Source organism: Mesoplodon mirus (assembly GCF_964341445.2).
Source record: "Mesoplodon mirus genome assembly, chromosome: 8".
In the NCBI taxonomy this organism is placed as follows: domain Eukaryota; kingdom Metazoa; phylum Chordata; class Mammalia; order Artiodactyla; family Ziphiidae; genus Mesoplodon; species Mesoplodon mirus.
The window spans coordinates 85,957,716-85,978,681 of NC_138984.1; the positions used below are offsets into that span (position 1 = coordinate 85,957,716).

Here is a 20,966-nt window from a genome sequence, read left to right on the forward strand (position 1 = left end):
CTTAGTTTCTTATTTGAGCCGTTAAGATCACCTACAACTGACCTCAATCTTTCCAACATCTTTCCCACTACTTCCTAATCTGAAGCATCTTTAGCCAAACTGTTACATGCTTGGCTCTGAGCAGTCCATGCCTTTGCTCACGTGGTTTCCCCTCAAAGAATTCTCTCCTCCTTACTCTTTGCCTATTTAAATTCTATTCACACTCTAAGCCCCAGCTCAATACTGGGAAGCTTTTATTACTTTCTTTTACTGCTTATTCTACCCATCTGGTTCCCAAACATGACCCCTTGTGACTGTTTTTTTTTGTTTTTGTTTTTGTTTTTTAATTTATTTTTGGCTGTGTTGGGTCTTCGCTGCTGCATACGGGCTTTCTCTACTAGTGGCGAGCAGGGGCCACTCTTTGTTGCAGTGTGCGGGCTTCTCACTGTGGTGGCTTCTCATTGCAGAGCACAGGCTCTAGGCGCACGGGCTTCAGCAGTTGTGGCATGCAGGCTCAGTAGTTGTGGCTCACGGGCTTAGTTGCTGTGAGGCATGTGGGATCTTCCTAGACCAGGGATCGAACCCGTGTCCCCAGCATTGGCAGGCGGATTCTCAACCAATGTGCTACCAGGGAAGCCTGTGACTGCTTTTGATTTAATGTTTTTGGTTAAGTGTTCAAGGCCTTATATGTGATTATGGTACAGAGATGACAAAGATTTCAGATCTCGTATCAAGCCAAGTGACTGACATTGGCTGCCAACGGAGCTCTACTGAAAAGGACTCTTAAGACTCACAGGGAATGACAATCTACAAAATCAATTATCAATGTCTGCCCTGGGCAGAGAATGGTAAATGGCAGCCTGTGTACTAAGACCTTGCTGTCTCTGCTTTATCCAAGCTTCTTAAAGCTTCTGAGCATTCCTTATTTTAAAAATGAGGGGTTTTGATCAGATAATCTGTAAATTCCTTCCAATTAAAACACTGTTCAGGGACTTCCCTGGTGGCGCAGTGGTTAAGAATCCACCTGCCAATGCAGGGGACACAGGTTCAAGCCCTGGTCCGGGAAGATCCCACATACTGCGGAGCAACTAAGCCCATGCGCCACAACTACTGAGCCTGTGTGCCACAACTACTGAAGCCCGCGTGCCTAGAGCCTGTGCTCCAAAACAAGAGAAGCCACCGCAATGAGAAGCCCACGCACCACAAAGAAGAGTAGCCCCCGCTCTCCGCAACTAGAGAAAGCTGGGACGCAGCAATGAAGACCCAATGCAGCCAAAAAATTTTTTTAATTAAAAAAAAAAATTAAAACACTGTTAAGTGGAATAACGGGGTGAAACAGTATGTCAGGTTATGAAAGAAGTAGGTAATGAGAAAATGAAAGTAACTATGAAAACAAGACAGAAATGACAGAAAAAGGTGCCATGATTAGAAAAAAAGCTCTTTAAAAAAAACTGGAACATAAGTACATGAAAGAGAAAAAGAAAAGTATTTTTCCTTGTTTATTTTATTACAGGTTATTTTCACACTGTGCTCATATCCTTATAATTTGGCAATTAAAGAAAACCATATCTAAACCTTAAAATATTCACTTTCCGGATAAATGTTTTATGTACAGAGAAAAAAAAATCTCTTTCTGCAATTATTAGCAAAACAAGCATGAAACAAAAACACAAAAAAACAAACAGCCAAATACTTCAAAATGTAGCCTCCTTCTGCAAATCCTCTCCTCCCAACTATCCTTTAAAGTCTGCGTTGCAGGTGAAGGCAAGAGGTGGGGAGCTGCTTCTCTTATCAGCCCATCTTGGCTCATAATGCAATTCCAGAGCCAGTTCCTGAGAAATGCAGGTGGGAGTGGCCTGCAGGTGAGATGGACAAGAATGGGGGAAAGCCCCTTTTCTTTTTTTTATCTGACTTGGGCCAACTCTGCTATCCTCACCTATCGCTGGATGGAGGGAGAGAAGGAAAAAAAGAGATTAATTTAAAAAAAGAGTGTTTATTGACTATTCTATGCTTAGATCTTTAGAAAACATATTATACTTTTATTTCAATAACAAGAAGGACAGCTACCTATTTTTTTGTAGCCTTCTATGGTTTACTCCCATTTAAGCTGGGACCCCAAGACTCAAGATCTAGCTGAATTGCTTTTCCAAGCTGGCAATAAGCCATTTTTCTAGAATTTTCCTGGGGCTGAATCTACTACCACAGTGCTAGATGACCCTAAAGATACTACCTTACTTTTCACTTACTATTACCCAACTTCTACTCATTCACCTCATTTTTAGATCATTTCCATGTAGGTAAGAAAGTAGCTACTGACATGATACATCTGAACTTATTTTATAATAAATAAATAGAATGAATATATGTACTATAAAAACAATCTTTCCAAGATATCTGCTTCCCCTCTTTAACATTCAATTCAAATCATGACAAATATACATTATCTAAACTAATTCAAATAGTCTTTTTGAGGTCTCATTTTGAATTTAAACATTTCCTGTTATAGGTGTCAGATAGAAAATCTTGTTCACTATCCACCTACTCTATCCTTTTTACTATTCATCCTTTTAACTGTGAAACAAAATACATAGATGACATCCTTCTACCAGTATCTGAATAATGCCAACAGTATAAACAGATTAGCAGAAAGAAATAAGTTATAGAAACTGGGAGGAAGTAACTTCATGGAACTTGATATATCTCACCAGGTGCAATTATATATTTCATTCGTCATTTGGAAATCTAATTTGCTTTTCCACAAGTAATCAAAGTGCACATCTCTGAATGAGAAGTAAAAGGACTGTAAAGGGTCCTAGTGACCTTATAATAGCAAAGAAAGAAGGACACAATACTCGATTTCTTTGGGAAAGAGTCACACTCACCAAACAAAAAGCGGTTGATGCCAAGTCTGTATCTATTACCAGAAGATCACGAAAACCCAATTTTAAGAAATGTTATGAAGGCACAACCCCTGACACTTACCACACATGTGTCTTAATACATATAAGGTGGCAAAATTTTAAGAAAAGTGATCATTTTAATTGCTGGTAATATCTCTTTGTGCTTCCTCTTTGGAGAAAAGCTTTATTTATTATTTCAAAACCTTATGTGAACAAAAATATTTAAGTCATGAATATTTAAATGATGGCACTAGGCCAATCTTAGAGTATAAAGGTCCAAGGTTAATCTGGCAAATCTTGATAACCCCTAATTCCTTAGTGGGCTTCTTTAAAACGAATATTTTAAAGCCCATCGACAGACCAGTGTGAAGCCAAACAGATTTACAGCCCACCTCTTCATGAACATTCAGCAAGATGCTAAATCAAAAATGTTTGTTTCTGATCACCATGTACAATTTCCCTCTTGGGAGTCTATTAGGCTGTTCTGAATTTGTAATTTCCTTGAAGCTCTGTCACTTTTAATAGGTATGTGTCTTGCCAGAAGATGTTTACTTCATTCTGACAGTGACAGAAAGCTCACTAAAGAAGTAGTGTCACCAGTTTCTTTCTGAAAGTCTGAAGAAAGGAAAAACTGCATTTAAAGGGCTGCATATTATACATAATGTAGTTCATTAAATAATAAATTCAAGAATTGTCATTTTTGCTTTGATAGTTCTGAAAGCCACTCCTGATAAAGGGGCTGTACACATTTGCTCTGCCCTTTCGTCTTCATTTACCTGTCAGGATGAATGGAAGAGAGCACAAAGACGAGGAGAATGACATCCAGGATCCCATCTGGAAAAGGGTAGGGTAGGCCATCGTCACAAACGTCATGAACAAAGGCACAGCACTGGGCTGCTCTGTATGACGCGTGCGACTGTCATGATAAAGGAATGAAAAGACAAAAACAGTTGTTAGCAGACTTCTAGTGTTTTTCTCAAATTAAAAAGGTCAATTTAACTTCTCTCAAGTGCTGTTCTTCTATAAATTTGATATTTGGATTAGGTATTCTGTTAGGTTATTTCAAGCTGTCGTTAAAAATTAAGTCTAGCACTTGGACTTGATAACAAATATTCTTTTGCAATCCCTCCTTAGCTTGAAAAGTGGAGTAGCGTAGTCTTTCTGAGTCAGTAGGCAGTGTTGCTGGAAGCCCACCCTGTGTTACTTCACAGGCACTGAGATGGTCCTTGGTTCTCTCTCTCACTGCTTATTCCATGCCTCCTTTGGCATTAATATATAAATATCCTATAGTACATAATTAACATTGGGTAATGGTGATGGCTGTACAACTCTAAATATACTAAAAATCACAGGATTGTATACTTTAAAATGGTGAAATTTATGGTATGTGAACTATACCTCAATAAAGATGCTATTTTAAAAAACCACATTAGCGTACATACACACACAATTTGCCTATAAAAACAACACTAGAAGGATATATACCAAAATACTAACAGTGATTCACTCTAGGACTCTAAAAAAGCATATTATAGGTAAATTTTATCTTCCCCTTTAGGCTTTTCAATATTTTAGAAAATGTCTACAATGAAAAACTATTAACTCTTATTATCAGAAATTATGTTCCATGTGTTTACTATACATTTTTGTTAGAATTTCCATTCCTTTTCCATTTCCTAAAATTACCTCTTTTTGCTATGATAATGCTTACTAGCAGTTGGGAATTGGTCAAATAAGGCCCGGTTCCCACCACTGTTTTCCTTACAGTTGAGGACATTTTAGATTTGTAATATATACCTTTTCAGACCTTTTTTTTTTTCAAAATTTTTAATTTAACGAGTGCCTACTATGTGCCAAACTGTGTGTAAAGCTCTAGGGACATAAATATAAATACCACCTTGTAGGAACCACTCCCTTGAACTCTATATTAAATCCCAAACAACTTCTATTGTTTTAGGGTACCATCTTAGGCATCAGTTGATGATATGATTTGCAAAATTTTAAAAGCTCAGTTAAAAATGGTCACAGATTACATTTGATGCAGTTACATTAAAAAAAATCACTTCAACAGCAAAAAATTAGATTTTTTAATATAGCTCTCTTTAAAGAAAATATAAGGCATACCTTTACCAGCTCCACAGCTCCAGAAGCAAAATCACAACAATAAAGAAAGAACTCTGGAGCATTCCTATGAAAATGGAAGAAATATTTAAATCTAGAGCCCAGATATGCTGAAGCTACAGAAGAAAGGAAAGTGTAGGTTTGAACTTGTTAGTATTTCTTTAACAGAATTTTGGATGACACTTGGCTTGTTTCTTCTTTTTTGACACTGTTCTCTGCAGTGGTGTGTGGATGCCTTCATGTTTCTGAACCAACATTATCTCAAACACTTATCAATTACAGGGTGACTTTCAAATTCCTGCCCTGATTTTAAGGCCCTCCATTATGTGGGCCTACTTGCTCTATATCCCATCATACTCTCCCATGGGAAACCTCCAAAGCCATCCATCAGCATTGCTCAATCTTCCTTCTATCTCTCACAGGCACTCTTTCTTGTCTGCCTCCAGCCAGCATGGCCTGTAACTCCTCTTAGCTTAGCCAAGTTCTATCCTCTCCAAGGACCCTCAATCCCCAGTTGCATTTACGTGCTGTTAAATGTAATATTAATATGTTTATATTAACAGCATGTAAATACAACTTCTAAAAAATAATAAAACACTAATATATTCTTATCTTTTCAAGTGATTTTCAAACTTTTTTTTTTTTTTTTTGCGGTACGCGGGCCTCTCACTGTTGTGGCCTCTCCCGTTGCGGAGCACAGGCTCCGGACGCGCAGGCTCAGCGGCCATGGCTCACGGGCCCAGCCGCTCCGCGGCATGTGGGATCTTCCCGGACCGGGACATGAACCCGTATCCTCTGCATCGGCAGGCAGACTCTCAACCACTGTGCCACCAGGGAAGCCCAATTTTCAAACTTTTATTGAGCCTTTTATATGGACCAAGCATTAGAATACAAAGTAGTAAATGAAACTGTCTAATAAAAACTGTCTAGTAAGAGTATGGGATTTGGGAGCCAATTACACCTGTGTTTAAATCCTGGATTTGCCACTTATTAACACTGAATTTGACTTAACTTCTCCGAGACTCAGTTGCTTTACCTACAATACGTAAATAAAGTAAGCAAATTCATGGGGTTTTTTTTGGGGGGGATGTTTACCCATATGAAAATCCTGACTAATTTTAATTGGCCTCCACTGAACTTAGACAAGTTCTATTTGGTCTTTACCTGAAATTCAGTAACAATGGCTGAGCCATGGTTACTAATGGGCAGGCACATACAGCTGTCCCTTGAACAATACAGGTTTGAACTTCCCAGGTCCACTTACACATGGATATTTTTCAATAGTAAATACTAAGTGCTATATGGTCCGTGGTTGATGGAATCTGCAGATACAGAAGGAACCACAAATACGAAGGGTCGACTATAAATTATTCATGGGCTAACCCCACACATTGTTCAAGGGTCAACTGTACTTTGAATTTTGTGGGTCAGTACCCTTCCTAATCATACCTTGTATGCTATTAGCAAAGGATCCTTGCATCATCTTGCTTAGTAGTGTGTCTGAATCACAGAAAGAGATCAGTATGTCCTAAACAGTAATTATAGGTATGGTCCTGGCTCTTGTGGATTTTATAGCCTAGTTGGGGACATATACAATTTCTATAGAAGTGTGCATAAGGCAGGCACCCTCAGGTGAAAGTCGTAAGAATTTTGAAGGAGGGGGATGGCATTGCTAAGTGGGGAGAAGGGGAAAGGGTTTAGAAGTGGGAGTCACATGCTAGGGATGAGAAGCAGAGTTGATCCTGAGAGCCCAGTGTGTGACAGGATATATGGGCTTTGAAGCACATAATTAGAACTTCTAATTTGATTCAGGAGGCATTTCAAGCAAGGAGGACTTCTAAATAAATGCGGAATATAAGCACAAATATGCATTTAGCAAAATCTCACCCAGGCTCGCATTACTCTCTTAAATGCTACTCACTGATGAATACTACATTCATGTATAATATTCATATACAGTATAGTATTCATATATAGTGCCATTCTGTGGCACTAGGGGTTTGTATTCAAATTAATATCTGTCTAAATAAATTAATGTATCATGAATAGGATTTGGTTACGAAAAGTTAACCAGTACTGAATCAAAGTTAAAACTTGTGCTGCTTGTCTTTTCTCATCCATCCCATATAAAAATTGTGCTTTATTGCAGCATATATACCCTTATTGTTTCCTATGAAATCCATATATTTGTGACTTGTAATTGTTGGTCGGTCACACATGTTTGAAATGTCTCAAAAAACACTCAGATACATATAATACTATCTGGTATGATGGCTAAGGGCAAGGGCTCTGAAACAAGACTGCCAAGGGTTGAATCCTGGCTCTACCACTTAGTTGGGTGACCATGGAAGAGTCATCTAATCTCTCTGTAATTGATTTCCTCTTCTTTTATATTGGAGTATAGTTGATTAACAATGTTGTGTTAGTTGCAGGTGTACAGCAAGGTGATTCAGTTACACATATACATGTATCTATTCTTTTTCAAATTCTTTTCCCATTTAGGTTATTACAAAATATTGAGCAGAGTTCCTTGTGCTATACAGTGGGTCCTTGTTAGTTATCTATTTTAAATATAGTAGTAGTGTGTATATGTCAATCCCAAACTCCTAATAGAGATAAATATGGCATCTAAGTTGGTTGTAAGGATTGAATGGACTCATATATGTAAAGTTTCTAGAAAGGTGCCTGACTCAGAGTAAGCACCTAATAAATGTTAGTCATTCTTATTATTGTTGCTATCATCATCACCATCACCATCATCATTATCATCATTGTTATCATCATTAAAGGAAGATCTGCCTCTGCCTTCCAGGAACTTAAAAACTTAAGAAATTAACATGGTTCTATAAATACTTCCATATAGCTCAAAATGCTTCTCTGGACACTGGCACATCTAGCTATTATGAAAGGTATGCAGTCTATCTTTGGGCAGTAGTTACTAAACACTCACAAGATACAGAACAGTCTAGTAAGCTAAAGGAAGGCATGTGCCATTTGCCATGTGTCCTACCAGACGGCAGCTTGACCTATGAAACTGAATTCCAACAGCAACCCAAGTTGGTCTTGTGGTCACCCAATGACTTTCCAGAGCTTTTCAGTAAAATCGGCTGACTGCCTTGGCCCTTCTCCCAGCAAACAGGTGTAAATATCACCACTACCACCATACCACCAAGCACTCTCTTGGCAAGGGGTTTAAGAATTAAGTGATCCTTGGAGAATGATATGACCTCTCAATTCCAGAGGTCTAATTATGGTAAAATATTCTAAAAATGTAAAACATTAATCTTACACTCTCCAAAAGTAATAAAACACAATTTCTGTGGTGGGAAAAAAAAGTCTAATCCTCCCTTTGGAAGGCTAATCACTGGTTGCCTTTTAAAGATGAATTAATTATCTCAGGTTATTGAGCTACAGTGATTTCTAAAATATGAATATGAGGCAAAAAAAAAAAAAAGACACATCCACAAAGAAAGAGTCAGGGGGTGAGGAGGCAAGAGCTTGCAATTATTAGTTGGAGGGAGAAGTAGAAGAGGGAAAAATACAACTAACAAGTGGGGAGCCAGAGATATTAATCAGTCAGTATGTACCAAGCTCTATCTATATTGTATTGTTAGGCTACCTGAAAAATCAGATTAGAGTAAAATATGCTCTTTATCTCAAGGAATATACGAATAGTAGTTGAAGAAATAAGACATAAAGAAATGATATGCGGGCTTCCCTGGTGGCGCAGTGGTTGAGAGTCCGCCTGCTGATGCAGGGGACACGGGTTCGTACCCCAGTCCGGGAAGATCCCACGTGCCGCGGAGCAGCTGGGCCCGTGAGCCATGGCCACTGAGCCTGCGCGTCCGGAGCCTGTGTTCCGCAACGGGAGAGGCCACGACAGTGAGAGGCCCACGTACCGCAAAAAAAAAAAAAAAAAAAAAGAAATGATATGCTAAATAATAACTTGAGATGAGTCATAAAGTAACACATAATCAACTGCCAGTGTAGTAGATTTATGTGTATTAAACGTTCAGAGATCACAGGGGTGAAGGAATCTGACTATGTGGTATAAAAGTACAGGAAATTTTGGCCCAGAAATTGGAAAAGGGAAAACAAAGAAATTAAGTCCCGAAAGAGAAAGACCATTCAGAACTGCAAATTGGCCAGCACCACTTCTGGCTGGACACTTTAACTGGTAATTTGATGATTATTAGGGAATTACTTAATTTTTACTATGTTAGGCTTATAATAGTAATGAAGTATGTCCTGCTTTTTGGAGATCCATCATAAGTACTTAAAGATAAAGTGTCATGATGTTGGCCTTATGTGAGTAACTGTTGAAACAAGGTGGTGGGTGTATGAGAATACACTGTATTACTCAGTTTTTCTGAATGTTTTTACATTTTCACAATGGAAAGTTAAAAAAAATACTTTCTTAAATTTAAAAATAGGCATAGTGAAAAGACTGAAAGGAATTATAACAAAAATTCTGTCAGCAGCTATGCTATGGTGGTGGGAATAATGGGTGATTCCCCCCAACCCATTTTCCTCTAATGGGAACGTTCTACAACGTGCTTATGTTGATTTTATAATGGAAAAATAATGGGAAAGCTATCATGTAAACTTAAAAAAAAATAGGGACTTGACAGACCAGCCATAGGTAAAAGGTGTTAAAGTTTTGTAAGGTGTATCTTCTTCATCACCTACTAAAACGCATAGGTGAGGTGGTGAACTGGAAGGGCAGGTCAGGAGAACATCTTTGCTCCTATCCCCTACTTCTGCCTTTTTGAATCTTAGGGTTAGGTGCTATAACTCCAAACAATTTCAAGTCTAGATACAGTCATCTGACATAGGAAGGTTTTATACTGGGTGCGGCTCCAGAAGTGATGACAAAATAAAATGAGTTTAAAGCTTACACTTTATTTTGTGTAAGCTTTAAACTCAATTCTGTATGTGTAAAATGACACCTAAATAACCTGAAGGGGTAAATAAATCTCTAAAGCTCAGCAATTCCCAGATTAGCAGAAGGATCAAACCTCTTACTCTCTTTTATTCCCTCATCCACATAAACACAGGCTTAAAAAATTACTTCAACTCATGGTGGACAACCCATGCCTGTGAAACATAATTTCAGAGTAATTCTCAGTTCACATGAAATTAGACACTTAGACCAAGACACTTCTTTTGAAATTTCCTTTAGTCATTGTTTATATGGGAACAAGAACACTACTGGCATATATATGACTTTTTCCCAGAATTTCTCAACCTCCCATATGTATGTAGAATTTTGTAGGAGAAAACTCTAAAACTCACTGCAAAGTGTTCAGAATTGGAAAAACACTATTCCCAGCACCACAGCCAACCTAAAATCAAAGAATAAACAAATATCATGAAAATAAAGTTAAATTTTCCTCACCAATGTCAGATTTTTTTACTAAAAAAAAAAAACTAAAAGAAATTTACTGGATCTCTGGGTATAGGAGAGTTTTCTAAACTCAAAAGCAATGAAGTAAATCACAAGAATAATATGCACTGAGAAATTTGACTATGGAAACATTTAAAATTTTTACATACCAAACCCCAAAATAAACCAAATTAAAAGGAGACAGGGCTTCCCTGGTGGCGCAGTGGTTGAGAATCCGCCTGCCGATGCAGGGGACGCGGGTTCGTGCCCCGGTCTGGGAGGATCCCACATGCCGCGGAGCGGCTGGGCCCGTGAGCCATGGCCGCTGAGCCTGTGCGTCCGGAGCCTGCGCTCCGCAACGGGAGGGGCCACAACAGTGAGAGGCCCACGTACCACAAAAAAAAAAAAAAAAAAAAAAAAAAAGGAGACAAACATACTGTGAAAAAAACATTTGCATTAAATATGATAAAGGGCAGAGCTCATTTTTTAAAAAGCATCTGATAAATAAAGGAAATAAACAGAACACAAAAGAAGTACAAATGACTTCTAAACGTTTGAAGAACTATATGACCTATTTAACAATCAAAGGAATGCAAATTAAAATAAGGTATAATTTTTGTCTAACAAAGCAGAAAGCACTAAAATAAGAATATTCCAATCAGTAAGGGTGTGATGAAACAGACCTACACTGCTGTGAATTGGTATTAGTACAACTTCTTAGAAAGCAATTTGGCAATATATTTTAACAGTATTAAATTTTTAAAATAAATTATGAACTAGTAAATTGAACCCAAATAATAAAAGAAAATGCAGAAAAGTCTATACCCAAAGATGTTTGCTGTTGAAAACCTGAAAACAATTTAAATGCCCAGTCAAGTGAAAACAGGTAAGCAGAATCATAGTATTCCACATAGTAAAGTATTTTGCAGCCATGAAAATGTTTATAGAGAATTTTTAAAGATAGGGAAAACTGTTTATGTTATAATGTTCAATACAAACAAAGCAAAACCCCAAAATGCAGGTAGAGTATAGCTCAACTATACAAACAGTATAAACAAAAGGAGAAAAAAGTCAGTTAAATGTTAACAGTGGTTAAATTAAATCCCTTGTTTATGGGACTGTAGATTATTTTATTCTTTCTCTTTAGCAAATTCTCTGTAATCAGTATATATTATCTTTACAATCAGAAGGAAAAGGTTTATTTTTTAAAATAGAAAATCAAGGTCTACACCAGATTATAGCAAATTACATACTTCACTTATTTCTATTTCACCTAAAAGCAGGTAATAACAGAAAGAGATAGAAATTAAGGCTAAAACTTTATTGGTATTTAAAACTTCCTTCAAGTTAGAAATTAGACAAATTAAAAAAAATTTAAATCACAAACTTAAAACCTGACTAATTAAAGATGAGTCCCTTAAATAATTTTTATGCACAAAAGTATATGAACACTTATTTAATAGTTAGATTTGATCATTTCCCCCCTAAAAAATCTGGATCGTTATTAAAGTAATATGGAATGTACATTAAAAAATTTTTGCCCCTGCAGTACCATACCTCTAGGATTCTGAAAGTGGCGCTGCTACCAGGAAACAATTCAGTCTTCAGAGGTCCTTTTCTGGGTTCTTTGGAGTCTAGGTTGGAAAAATCAGATCCTGCTTTGTTTTGACCATCTGATGAGCCAGAACTTTCTCTATTATGATTTTTTTCTTCAGGCATAGTAGGGCAGTGCATTCTTGAGAAACAATTTGCAGCATGAACTTTTACATGATTCCATGATAATTCTTTTACCTTCTCTTCAGGTTTTTGACCAACTGGAAGAATTTCAGGAAATTCCCTCAACAGCCAATTACGATCTTTGAAAAACTTATTCTTATGAATCTTATAAAATGTGTCCCAGTATTTACTAGCTTCACTCTCATACTTTACTAAAATAAAGAGAAGAAAAAAGATTTATTTTACTATGAATTATATTTATCATTAGCTACTATTTTAATAACTATATTTAATAATTAAATACTGTTAAATATATTACATATACTATTCATTTATAACAATTATATTTACTATTGAATAACTTTAATATTATAATAATTTTTATGATTTTTTTAACCTTTTAAAGGTTAAAACTACAGAGTATTAATCCTCACAAAATGTGTCAATGTGTGGGGTATTTGGGCTTACCCTGGTAAGTCTGCTTCTGTCTCAATAGTTTAGCCAATACATTTTTGTGAGGAATATAATCATTGCACACTGCTTTCTACAGTCTAATCTTGAAATCTTAATGATCACATTTTTACCAATAACCTGTAAGGCTCTTTATTATCTTAGAGAAATGATACCTCATTTTTCATGTCTCTGTAAATGCAGCTTCAACACGACAAACGTCTGTGCAAACTGGTAATCAAACAGGAAATTGTGGAATAATAAATGACATAACCTTACAGCTAGAACGGTCCATTGAAATAATCTACTCCAACCCCCTTGTTTCACGTTTGAAGAAAGGACACACAGAGAAATGAACCCACTTATCCGGGTCCTGGAGCCTGGTCACAGCAGAAGCAGGACCGTATGTTCTGACTCCTGGGGTCTAGGGGCCATCCCGTAACTCCATTCTTCACCCACCTCCAGAGGCACCTCTTCTTATTGACATCTCCTAATATGAAGCCTTAAAGAGAATTTCTGATGCAATTTAAAAAGAGATATGCATTTTGTGATGTCATCCCTTCGATTACCCTGGGTCCCAGCATCAGGGTTAGGTCAGCAGTCTCAGACCTTCAGGCAGTTCTTAGCTTTCTGCCTCTTTCTATCTGCAGCTTAAATTAGTATAATCATTAATTCACTCACTTTCTCACTCACTCACTCAAGAAACATTTCTTGGATACTATTATGTACCAGACCTAATCCCTGGGTTAGGAATTACTTTCACCCAGTGTAGACACGTGACATTTCTAAAGTGCCTTCAAAAAATTTAAAAAACCTTCCATTAATATAGAGTAATTTTCAAGACTTAATGTTAGGTGAGAAAGCAAAATGTAGAACAGTAAGTATATGATGCAACTATTTATTAGAAACAAAAGAAGAAAAAAAATACATGTGTGTACATACACAGAAAAACAGTCATGTATGTATATACACGTATTTACTGCTATATGGGCAGAATACTTCTGGAAGGATAATCACATAATTAGTAGTACTGGTTGCCTCTAAAGAGTGGAACTGAGTGGCTGGGGACCAGGGTTTGAGGAAGAATTCTCATTTGAATTTTGATCCATGTGAAATTACAATCTATTCCAAAAATAAACTAAAACTAAAAACAACAGACTCATTTCTTTGAGAATTTTAAAGAAGCCCTTACCCTCAGAACAAGCAGTTGCCTATAGTCAGGTTTGTCTCTATTACAGAACCCTGTCCTGAAGCCCTTATATTTTTTCTTTTCTTTCCACTTTTATCTTTATGGCCTTGTACCATGGATCTCCACCCATCTGGCCACAAGACTTCCTTCCCATCAGGGCTGAACTGTATCTGGCAGCAGGACTGCTAGAAAGACAGAAACTCCCATCTGTATTTAAGGTCTGAGAAATGAAAGTAGATCTCTGTAACAAAAGAATTATGTGATGTTGAAGTCCAAAACATGCTCTCATCTGCACTAATGGGAGGAAGCCTATTTATCACTAATCTAAAAATGCTGTATATCTTTAAAATAGTTCTATCTCTACTTTTAAAAATTGGAGTGTACCTGATATACTGTGTAAGAAAACAAAACAACATTCCGAAAATCAGACTCAGGAGGAATTAGGAAACCATCAAATTTCCCCAGGGTCTTCTCGCACCTTCTCTTCTTCCTTTTACCTTAAGAACTCTCTGTAACTCACTCTATGCTGGTAAAAGATTTTTCTGCTTAATAAAAAGTGACCCACCTAAGAAGACCTATATTTAGTCAAATCTCTAGCATTTGAGTTTCCAATACCAAGTTACTTGTGAAGTGAGTTTGAACCTAACTATAAGTAACTAGAATGTAATATAAGTGATTAATTTGTGGGAATATTCCCCTCGGAATTAATTGGCAGGGGAAGAGATAGACAGCAGGGAAGTAACTTGAAAGAAAAGATGTTCATAGCAGTGCTATTTATAATAAGAAAAAGTGGAAATAAACATTCAGCAACATAGGAATGACCAAGCAAACCATGCATGTCAAAACAGAGTAATCTTATGTAGTAATTAAAATGATAATAATATTAAGAGAAAATATTCACACAGAATGGTCTATACACTGACTTTAACTCTAAAATTTATTTTATATTCATTTATAACCATCAGATGGAATTTTGGAGTGCTGGTAACAATTTAACGATTATTAGGTAGTTCTTTCTTTTGCAAAGTTTTATCTACATCTTACATGAAGATAAAGAATCTTGGTTGAATTCTTCATTCTACTTGCCCAAAGAGTTTCCTCATTTGATGAGGGGTTGAATTAGAGCAGCGACCCCCAACCTTTTTGGCACCAGGAACCAGTTTTGTGGAAGACAATTTTTCCACGGAGGTGGGGGTGGGGGGTGATGGTTCAGGAGGTAATGCGAGCGACGGGGAGCAATGGGGAGCAATGGGGAGCAATGGGGAGCGGCAGATGAAGCTTCGCTCACTCCCCTGTTGCTCACCTCCTGCTGTGCGGCCTGGTTCCTAACAGGCCACGGGCCGGACCCCTGAATTACAGTATCTCTATGTTTAAGCTCTAAAAAGTCTACATACTTTCCTATTAAATCCCATGAATTTATGGAGAACATTAAACATTCAGTTCTACAAACTGCAAAATCTTGGATCAGATTGCTGTCATAAATATGAGCCTGTACTACTGTTTAATTTCTACAGTTTATAAAGAAAATGAATCTTCAGTGAGGTGACCAGAATCTGGTTCAGGTACCAAATATATCAAACACCTAAATTCAACCCTAGCTTATCCAATCTTTAAAAAGGATCTGATTACTATTAAATGATGATGGTCAAGGTCTGCTAATATATACGCTTTCAAGCCTTTTTCAAGTATTTCCCACTCAGGAATTAGGAGGAAAAAACCAAACATCACATAAATCATTGTACCAATAAACAGCAGCACAATAGTACATACTAAGTGTTTATTTTGTGCCAGGCACTATGTCAAATGTTACTTGGATTTTTTTCCCATTTAATCCTAATAATACCTCTCAGATAGACATGTTATTCCAATTTACAGACAAAGAAGTTCAAGGTCAGAGGGGATAAAAAAATTTGCCCAAGGTCACCCAGCAGAGCCAGGACCTGAACCAATTCTGTCAGACTTTATGTTCTTAACCATTATACTACACTGCCTTCCTAACACAAAATCAAGATTAACCCCCTCCAAAATCTCTCTGAAAATAATGTTTTTCTGATTTTCTACTTTCCTCTCATTATGAAGCATTAAGCTGAAATTAAAACCTCAGTACGACTTATAATAAGTATAACCAAATAGTAAAAATAATGCTGATTGGAGTGAACCTACATAAAGACAGATCGGAAAAACAGACTTAATTAAACCCCATTTGAATTATATAAAAAATAAACTATGCAAGGTTGTATGATGAGCAACAGGAACATAAAATGCTCTATGAGAATAGATGGGTTTGTGGGACAGCAACAAAACAGAAACAAAACAGGATAGTCTGGGATAAAGGCTAATGAGCTGGAACTTTTTTTTTTTTGCTTTTTAAAGTTGTGCTTTTAGCAGTACCTTCAATCAATTCTGGCAACTCCACAGTTTCCAGTAATGTATAACAGCTTCTGAGACCCCACGGAAGCTCAATCAAACTCATAATTATGGCTATGAGACAAGGTAAACACCTCCAGCATATAATTTAATTTCCTGAACTGCAATTTCCTCTGTGATAACAGGGGAATTGGAAGAGCAACTTTTCTGACCATGAGTGAAAAATTTAGCTTAATCCTGCTGGTTCACTCAACTCAAGTTCAGGCCAATAATGATAAAAGAGTATAGTGTAGAGAAATCTGGTCTTCATCTTGTCCAGCTGATTTTCTAAACAGGTACATTAATGATCAATTTTTCTTGGAGGAGAAAATTTTCCCTTTACTCTCCAAGGTGGCCAATTCAGAGTTAATTGCTCTCAGCCAACAGCCGTAAAAGGAATGTAGTGATCTGTTTAACCACAGCCAGATGAAGCAACTTCTCAATTATTTATTTATTAAATTCAATACTGCTGAGGGGAAGAAGGACTATGACACACTAACCATACTTAAATATTCAGAATTCACCCTGAATCACACTGAATATAACGACTAAGAAATTGAATTAAACCATTTATATGTATCTGACATATACGATATGATTAATATGTATTATGAAAATTTATTCTAAGTTGCAATGTAACAAAAAGCAATTTATTTTTATTTTATTTATTTATTTATTTTTTTGCGGTACGCGGGCCTCTCACTGTTGTGGCCTCTTCCGTTGCGGAGCACAGGCTCCGGACGCACAGGCCCCGGACGCACAGGCCCAGCGGCCATGGCTCACGGGCCCAGCCGCTCCGCGGCATGTGGGATCTTCCCAGACCAGAGCACGAACCCGTGTCCCCTGCATCGGCAGGCGGACTCTCAACCACTGCGCCACCAGGGAAGCCCCTATTTTATTTTATTTATTTTATCATTTTTAACATCTTTATTGGAGTATAATTGCTTTACAATGGTGTGTTAGTTTCTGCTTTATAACAAAGTGAATCAGTTATACATATACATATGTTCCCATATCTCTTCCCTCTTGCATCTCCCTCCCTCCCACCCTGCCTATACAAAAGGCAATTTAAAGCTATTTTTGCAGAGCAGTTACACAAACACCTGAGCTCTCAAAGTTGGAAATTTCCACGTCACTGATAAAGTTAATTGTCTAATAAAAGAAAACTCTTAAAGTTATGAAATTTAAAGTATACTTCTAAGAGCACTGTATGAAATTAACAACCAAAGCTGACCTACAAACAAGTATCCTAAATTTATCAGCACACAAAACTTTTAGCTACTCTATTTTTTTTTCTCACATAGGACACTCTCAAGTGGTAAGGTATTCACAAAGGAAGGTATAGTGGAATTCTCTTACTATTTTCCTTGTCATAGATAACACATCCTAGGTAGATAGTTATTTACAAGGGTATTTTAAAGTAAAAATAGCAGCTGCATTTGTTATTAACTTTTAAAAACCCATTACATTTGCTAAATTACCAGCTGAGATGTAACACACTGGAGATGTTTTTAGGAAATTATAATCATGTTAACTCAAAAATTGCCAAATGTATCTTTCTCATTTCTCTGAATTAACCTGCTTTAAAAAGAAATCTGAGCTATTATAAAATTTAAAATAAATTACCAAAAGGAAATGTGGAATTAAAAATCATTAATCTGGGCATCTAATTGAAAGAAATATTGCTAATGAGAGCCCGGATGCTTTACATTTTAATCACAGGAATGAATATGTCAACCATCGTACAGCAAAAGACTGTCTTATTTGTGATGAATAAGTTCTTATTTTCAGAATTGTGGGGGTGTTTCCGGATTTCAGTTCTCACCAAAGGCTGAGACAATAGGTGACAAATGGGAAATGGGAGTGACAGGAGAGACGAACACACAGAGACCAAGAGAAACTTGCCAGAGAGTTGGCCAGCATGGGAGAACAACCAGTATTTCCTCCCAGTGGCATTAAAATAAGTAAGATAAAATCAGTAGACAGTGCTCATGCCGTATACTATTCTGCAAATGGAATACTTTATGATGGGAGAAAACTGGCTCTTTCAAAGTCTTAGGACCCTCCTGGATAAGAAGAGATGGTGATTAACAGGGGCAGTGGGAGAAGAACCGGGTCACAGCTTCCTTTGGGTTTTCACAACGTTTGGGAATAGAGCTTTTAAACGGACCTATTCACCATGACCCATATTCATCAGAGACATTAGATATCCAATTAGAAGCCTCACCTAGGCTTCTGCAGACTAGCAGGTCGATGATCCCTGGTGGAGACTGGACTGGGTGGCTGGGTAGGTATTTACTCTCACTGTAATGTCCTGTCACTCAACATAGTTCCTCAGGACAGAAGTTTTCTTTCTTTGCCACCCTCAACTGCTGCTCTGTGCAACCTTGCTTAAGTGTGATGTAAGGGTCACCCTCACTGTGTGTGTTCCTCTACCTGTAGCAGTGCTCTGACATGTGTGAAGTCCACTGCACTGAGTGGTGTTACGGGGGGGTGGGGGGAGGTAGGACGCAAAGGGGACCCAGCAGAAGCCTTGATCACTTTGAGTCATTTTAAAATGAACTCTTTTGTGTTGTTTCTCCACGGCGGCCAGAAAACTTGCTCAGAAACAGAATGCACATGCTAATAAGCAAACCAAATGCTTCAAAGCAGTATCATCAGCCCTCTCCAGTCTGCTTTTCCTGCTTCTATAGAGGAAGGCCAGTCACCACCTTTCTATTTCAGTCACATTATGGTTCTGTGGGAACTGTCATTTTCCTTTACTGTGGTTTCCAAGGCCTGAAAATAACCTCATTAGCTCCACTCAAGTTCATTGTTAAGATAAATAGGCCAAAATAGGCAGCCACGTACAGAGCCCTTTAAGGGAACATTATCAGAACTGCTCATCTATTTATGTTCTAAACAGAAATACTCAAAAGAGCATGAAAAAAAAATCCTTGGTTTTTCATATTCTCAGGAAATATACTGTGGATAATTTTTAACTTCCTGGAAAAGAATTAAGATGACTGATATCTTTTAATTCTGTTTAGGCTCGACTCTCTCTGTCACATCCAGGTGGCCACTAGCAGAAGCTTGAGTAATGTGGAAAATATGTCTGTGCAGCTGCTGGCAAAGAAGCAAAATTATACTTCCTCAGAAACAGTGTGACAGAGTTCCTGCAAAGGAATGCAGTGCGGGCTGATCTGTGAGCAGAACTGCCACCGGTATGCACTCTCAAATCCAGCCCCAACACTCCCTGGCCACATCCCACTCTGGGACTGCATGGCTGGAGCTCATAAAAATAGAATGGTTCTACTGTGGATCAGGTGCGCTTCTTTCTTGTCTATCCTCCAGGACATATTCATGCTTACAGTAAGGAAGGAAAACTAGCTCTGAGGGATAACAAATGATGCCAGAGGATAAGACAGGGCCACACTGCCCCCTTCACTGGCAAAGGGCAGCTCATGAGGGCTGTCTCATTAGCTCAAGTTGCAACAGCTACCTTTGCTTCAAACTTTAGCCTCAGGTGTAGACTAAAGTCACCAGAACAATAGCTAACTACCAGTGGGACTAGTGCTTTTCACTAGCTTGGCTTGCACAGAGGAATGCAAACATCTTCCTCTGGGGAGTTTCAGGACAGCTGATCAATCTGGAAACAGAATTCTATCTCAGGGGTTGGCAAACTTTTTCTGTAAAGGGCCAGACAGTAAGTAGTCTGTGTGGGCTACATAAGGTCCCTGTTGCAACTACTCAGCTCTGTAGATGTAGCTCAGGAGCAGCCATGGACCATGTTAACAAATGAGTATGTGTTCCAATAAATCTTTATTTATAACAATAGGCAGTGCGCTGGATGTGGCCCCTGGCCATGGTTTACTGCCTCTCACTCTATCTAACGGGTGCACTGACAGTGCTACATGAGTGACTGAGAAATGACGATGACCACAACCAAGTTCTTCTGGAAAACTAACCTACGGTATTGGAAGCCAGAATAGTGGTTGCTGTTTGTAGAGTCCTAGGGGTTTGGGAAAGTAATTGGGACAGAGCATGAGGAAGTTTCTGGGGTACTGGTAATATTCTATTTCTTGAAGTGGGTGTTGGGAAAATTCACTGAGTTTTATGAAAACTTTATGAAAATTTATGAGTTGTGTTCATTTCTATGGGTATCTGGTACTTCAATAAGCTGTTTTTGTTGTTTTTTAAAGAAAAAAATCAACCTGTTTTAGAGGAGAAATCATTGAAGAAAAAAAAGGTAGGAAAATCCTCTCTAGAGAGTGTAAGTGTTGGGCCAACTGCCTGTCGGTTCCCAGCTATGCACTGAGAAGGACAGAGGTCTAATGTTTTTTAGTGTGCTTTTTAGAAAAAAAAATTTGTGGTAAAAAACACATAACATTTACCATCTTAACCATTTTTAAGTGAAGAGCCCAGTAGTGTTAAGTATATTTACATTGTTGTGAAACAGGTGTCCAGAACTTTTTCATCCTGCAAATCTGAAACCCTATACCCATTAAACAACAACTCTGTGTTTCCCCCTCTCCCCTCAGCCCTTGCTAACCACCATTCTAATTTCTGTTTCTATGAATCTGACTACTTTAGGTACCTCATCTAAGTGGAATCATATAGTATTTGTCTTTTTGTGACTGGCTTATTTCATTTAACATAATGTCCTCAAGGTTCATCCAGATGATAGCATGTGACAGGGATTCCATTTCTTTTTATGGCTGAATAATATTCCATATGAAAAGACCACATTTTGTTTATCAATTTATCTGTTGGACATTTGGGTTGCTTCTACCTTTTGCTATGGTGAATTGTGTTGCTACGAAAATGGGTGTGCAAATAT

General features: G+C 37.7%; 1 protein-coding gene across 1 annotated transcript in view; it reads right to left on the reverse strand.

Annotated features, from left to right (window-relative positions):
- Positions 1-20,966, reverse strand: part of METTL8 (methyltransferase 8, tRNA N3-cytidine) — an 89,313-nt gene that overhangs the window by 12,231 nt on the left and 56,116 nt on the right. Inside the window, exons 4-7 of the mRNA XM_082631549.1 lie at positions 11,944-12,314; positions 10,296-10,345; positions 5,004-5,067; positions 3,656-3,795 (exon numbers count right to left, since the gene is read on the reverse strand). Coding sequence (XP_082487675.1) covers positions 3,656-3,795; positions 5,004-5,067; positions 10,296-10,345; positions 11,944-12,314 — 625 coding nt within the window. The remainder of the gene's footprint in view (positions 1-3,655; positions 3,796-5,003; positions 5,068-10,295; positions 10,346-11,943; positions 12,315-20,966) is intronic.